This window comes from Tupaia chinensis, unplaced genomic scaffold, assembly GCF_000334495.1.
Source record: "Tupaia chinensis unplaced genomic scaffold, TupChi_1.0 Scaffold147500_1, whole genome shotgun sequence".
NCBI lineage: Eukaryota > Metazoa > Chordata > Mammalia > Scandentia > Tupaiidae > Tupaia > Tupaia belangeri.
In genome coordinates this window covers 150,458-155,174 of record NW_006207351.1, presented here as the reverse complement: position 1 = coordinate 155,174, position 4,717 = coordinate 150,458, and the positions used below count along the sequence as shown (strand labels likewise).

At 64.0% G+C, this 4,717-nt stretch overlaps 1 protein-coding gene across 8 annotated transcripts in view; it reads right to left on the bottom strand.

The window, feature by feature from the left end:
* The window catches only part of ZDHHC3 (zDHHC palmitoyltransferase 3), a 47,341-nt gene that overhangs the window by 15,647 nt on the left and 26,977 nt on the right, over positions 1-4,717 (bottom strand). For 6 of the 8 annotated variants that reach the window (XM_014584694.2, XM_006169752.3, XM_006169756.3 and 3 more), the window contains exons 4-6: positions 2,101-2,197; positions 1,499-1,580; positions 1,318-1,410 (exon numbers count right to left, since the gene is read on the bottom strand). In XM_014584694.2, coding sequence (XP_014440180.1) covers positions 1,318-1,410; positions 1,499-1,580; positions 2,101-2,197 — 272 coding nt within the window. The remainder of the gene's footprint in view (positions 1-1,317; positions 1,411-1,498; positions 1,581-2,100; positions 2,198-4,717) is intronic. The other 2 variants (XM_006169755.3, XM_006169757.3) reach the window with 1 other exon arrangement.

Here is a 4,717-nt window from a genome sequence, read left to right as displayed (position 1 = left end):
CCCCCTGGCAGCCCCTACGGCTCAGGTGGGAGTCTGCGGGTACCTACTGGCCACGCCCCTGCCCTCCCTGCACCCACAGCTTCACCACCCCCACCCCACTTCTGTCTCATGCCAGAACTGTGGCCAGGAAATGCTGAGGCAGGGGAAAAGCTAACTTCTCAGGATGGGACAGTGGGACAGGGACCCGCTACGGAGCAGGGTGGCACTGTCACGTTCCGTGCTCAAGACGAGGCTCGCGGGGCGTGAGTGTGGACGACCCAGCCATCGGGGCTCTTGGCGTCCCCTCTAGCATCTGCATGTCCCTCCAACATTTGTGCGATCCTCTGGCTGGAGCGCCTTCCTCGGCATTTGCACGCTCAGTCAGGGTTCGTGCAAGCAGGAAGAACGTGTCCTGGTCGCAGTGTAAATTGGTGCCGCACAATATGAGGTGAGCAGCCACCACGAAAACACATGGGCCAGCCGGCGGCTGGGGGTTACAGTGACCGGATCCCACATGGCCGGCTGCTAGGTTCAACTCCTGGGCCTGGTGGCCTGAAAATCACGCCTGGAGCATGTGTGTGCGCGCCCCAAACCCCCAGAGGAGGCTGGAGGAAGGGACTGTGGCATGGCCATCCCCCTTGGGTGATCTGATTCTTTCTCTGGTGAGCACATGCACCACATAGTGAAAACTGGAAAAAAAAGAAACAAAACACCGACCATGCCGTTGGCCCAAAGTTAAAAACGGTCTCTTGGCTAGTGGTTAAGGCGGCTGGACCCCACGCGGCCAATGGTGAGGCCTGAGTCCCAGACACAAGGCCTTGAGAAACACACTGAGCAGGTATGCGTGCATGCCCAAAATCCGGGAGAGGAGACGAGATGGAAAAAGGATGAGGGCCAGCAGATGGCATGGTGGTTAAGGTGCTGGACTCCCACATGGCCCACCGCGGTTCGAGTCTGGACCTGCTGCCTTGCTTTCTCGCTCCCTGTCCTGGCCACCTCCCTGCTCTGTCTCCATCTCTCTCTGGTGAGCACATGTGTCCTATAGCAAATTTTAAAATAATGGTGAGTAAAATAAAAAATACTTCTTTAAAAAAAAAGAAAAAAGGGATTATGGCACGACGGCCTCCCCACGGACACTGCCTTCCTCTCTCCCTGTCTCCCTGATGAGCACGCAAACACTCTAGATAAATTAGTAACTAAGGGATCTTTGCAAGATTGGAATACATCGCTACCTGACTCAACAGCCTCCCCCAAGGCTCTGCTCCCGAGATGTCCCTGCACTGGCTGGCCCTGCATCTGGGGAGTGCTAGGGGCGGGCTGCCCGCCTGGCTACTTTACCTGCCGAAACTTTAGGGGGCTGCTTATTTTCCTGAAGAGAGACTTGGGACTCTGCTGTGTCTCCTCTGCTCAGTCCATAGGCTTTCAGGAGGTCTAATAAAATGAGGTTGGCCCTGGCACCCGGGAGGAGAGAGCACAGCCCACGCCCCGCCCCAGCAGGGGACGCCCTGCACACACTCACTTGTCCAGTCTTCTTCGAAGCAGTGCAGGAAGTGGAATCCCACCATGACGAGGGCGTGCAAGGAAATGAGGGCTATGTACATCTGAAACGGGGAAGCAGTGTGGACGCCGTGCTGTGAGGCCTCCTGGCCCTGGGCTGCGGGGCCGGGGCTCAGGACACGCAGCCCGGCCTGGCCCAGGGAGGGCCCGAGAGGCGGCCAGTGACCACCCTGCAGGGCCCCGCCCCCGCCCTGCATGAGCGGTCATCCTCGGGGAGCACACGGAGTGGGACAGAAACAGAGCGCTGCCCAGGAGGGACCCGGGTGGCCTCGGGGCTCCAGCCCACCGCTGCCCTCACTCGGAAAGTCAAGGTGCCGCTACCTGCTGTGGCCCTTCGCCGAGGCCGTCACGACTGGTTCTGTAGCTCCGACCCTTGGGAAGGGGCCAGAACACAGCCCAGGCTCAGGGCTATCGGCCTGAGCGGACTCCGGAATGCTCTCGAGAAGGGCTCGGGGACCGGCACTTGCTGAACCAGGGCCACTCTGGCAGGAAGGTGGGTGTGCGATGGCGAGGTGGCACTCTGGACAGCAGCGGGGGCCAGCCTGGGGCCGCGCCGACACTCACCGTAAACAGGACGAAGTACTTCTGGTTGCTCTCGCCCACGCAGTTGTTGACCCAGGGGCAGTGGTGGTCCATCTTCCGGATGCACCGCTTACACACGCTGCAAGAGCCCACAAGCTAGACCCTCAGGGCGTCCTCGCAGAGCAGGAGGGGCCAGGGACAGCGAGCCCACAGCTCCAGCTCCAGCTCCGCTCCCTACGGCGGCTCCTCGGGCGCGGCCGGGGCCTGGCCGGCCAGGTGCTGCAAGGGGCTTGGAGGCAGGGCTGGGGCCCGGGGAGTCACCCGATCGGGAGACCGGAGTACCTGCCTCCAGGCCCTCGCCCTGTGTGCCATCTGGGTAGGATGGAGGCAACGGCTGTTCCCAGGCCGGGTTTGGCTGACCGCGAGGGCAGAGTGAGGAACCAGGTGGAGAACTGACAGCGTGGGCCAGGGTTTCCACAGGCACTGCTGCGTGTCGTCGGCAGGCCAGGGCTCTCCATGGCGGAGCACAGGACAGAGTGGAGGACCCCCGGGGCTTCCAGAAGCTCTCAGCTCTAAGATGACCGCCCCGGGTTGCCACTGGAGCTTAACTGCTGCTCAGACCCTCCCACTGATTCACGCGACCCCACTTTGTCGCTGGGATCGAGTCCGCCTAGTGGCGGATCCTGCCCTCCCTGTGTTGGGCGACACAGAGCAGTGAGACACAGGCATGCGGGACTGAGGGGCTGAGGGCGGCTGGGCCCTGGAGTTTGGAAAGACGCAGGGCAGTGGCGTGTTCACGAACGCCTTGTGCTGGTCCCTTCGGCCAGGCTCCCTCGTGTTCACCGTGGGTGCTCACTACTCGGAACAGCCCGAATCCGACGTGGGCAGCTGGGGCGAACCCCGCCGGGGCCCCTGGAAAGCCCCTTAGTCCGAGTAAGCTTGCTCCTCACTAGCTCCCAGCACCTTTATCTGCCGCCCTCGGCCAAGCACACACCGGGCCACCCAGGCGGCCAGGGGGAGGCGGCCGCGGCCTTGCTGTGTCACATTTGTGCGAGGCACGGCTGGTGGCCGGAGCCAGGACAGGAAGAGGGAGCAGCTCTGGGGGGAGCCGGAGGCACCCGGGGCTGCTGAGTGCCCCTGGACAGACTGGCCCGCTCTGACCCGACTCCCTATTGGTGCAAAGAAAGTGTCACCACGCGGAACACCCTGGCCTGGCGAGGCGTGGCAGGCACGTCCCAAGGCTGCCCTGCTTGCCACACTTCAAGGGCCTCCCGGGAGGTGCATGTTGGGGCCCCTCTCCGGCTCCCTCTGAAGGGTTCCGAGAGGGGCTCTCAGCAGGGCTGGCACGGCTGGGCTGCCTCTGAGGGCCCCAAGGAGCCTTGCCAGCTCTCCAGCTGCGCCACCCCTCACTCCTCTGGCCTCTCGAGAGCGCTTTCGCAAGGACCTGGCTGGGCTTCCTGTGAGAACCACATGCCCTTGGGGAGGCAGCAGGGAAACTGGGTGAGGCCCGCTAACAGTGACGGAAGTTGGCCCGCCACGCGGGTGCTTGCCCTTCCTGCTTCCAGAGACAGCCCCAAGGCCCGTGTCCCCACAGAGGGGCAGTGCAGGTGACTGTGCCGCCCACCCTGGAGGGGCCGACAGCCATGCCACCCCTGCCCGCTGGTCACTCGAGGTCCCTGGGAGGAGGAGGAAGAGACGTGGGCTGCCACCCCCCTTCCAATCCTGCATGCAGGGATCGGGGCTTAGCTGTCCCCTCTGTAGATGGCAGGTGGCCCAAGCACGGTGGCAAGGGGATTCTGGCTCCAGGTCATGTCTTAGTGTCCTCCTGGCCTCGGCTGGGGCAGCCCCGACATCAGAGGTCCTTTGCACTATCCACGTGCCCACCCCACCTCACCCTCAAGGCCCCGTCCTCGCTCCCGCGGGCCCTGGCGCACTGCAGCCTGTCCTGCGGGCCGGCGAGCTCCGGTGGTGGGGTGGGGGTGTGCTGCAGCAGGTGCTGAGACCCCCATGCCCTCAATGGCGGTGCCTTCCTGGCCCTGCAGAGCTTCCTTGTGCCCTTCCCCCAGGCTCCCTACCACTCTGCAGGCCAGGGGTACCCAGGGAGTTGGGAGGCCCCAGGAGCTCCCGGGCCCACTCGCCTTCAGGTTTGCTTGGCTTGTGTGGGCCCTCCCAGAGACGGGGCCTCCCGTGGTACTCGGCCCAGAGGAATCTGTCGAGGCTCCCTGGTCACTCTGGGTGACAGCTCACAAGACGCAGTCAGGACCCACTAGGGCTCTGCGCCTCTCCCTGTGGCAGCCTTGCGGACCCTGTCACAGTGGGCACGTGTACCTGTTGTGCCTGGGCGGCAGCCCCGACCACAACCACGTCCAACCCACCTCCACCAGCCCAGAGCCCAGCCCAGGCCTGCGCTGAGGTCTGCAGACGGGCCCGGGGCAGCCAGGAGACGGCTGGACCACACCAGTCACCCGCGGGGCCCAGGCTGGGAGGGTCTGAGGCACCTGCCAGAGCACAGGGGATGGAGCCCATGTCAAGGAAACCAACCTCTGGGCGGGGACACACGCGTGTCACACACACCTCTGAGCGGGCACGGCTGTTGACCGTCTCTAACCAGCAGCAGGCTCGGGGCTCGGGGCACCTGAAAACACCCCACCCGGCCTGT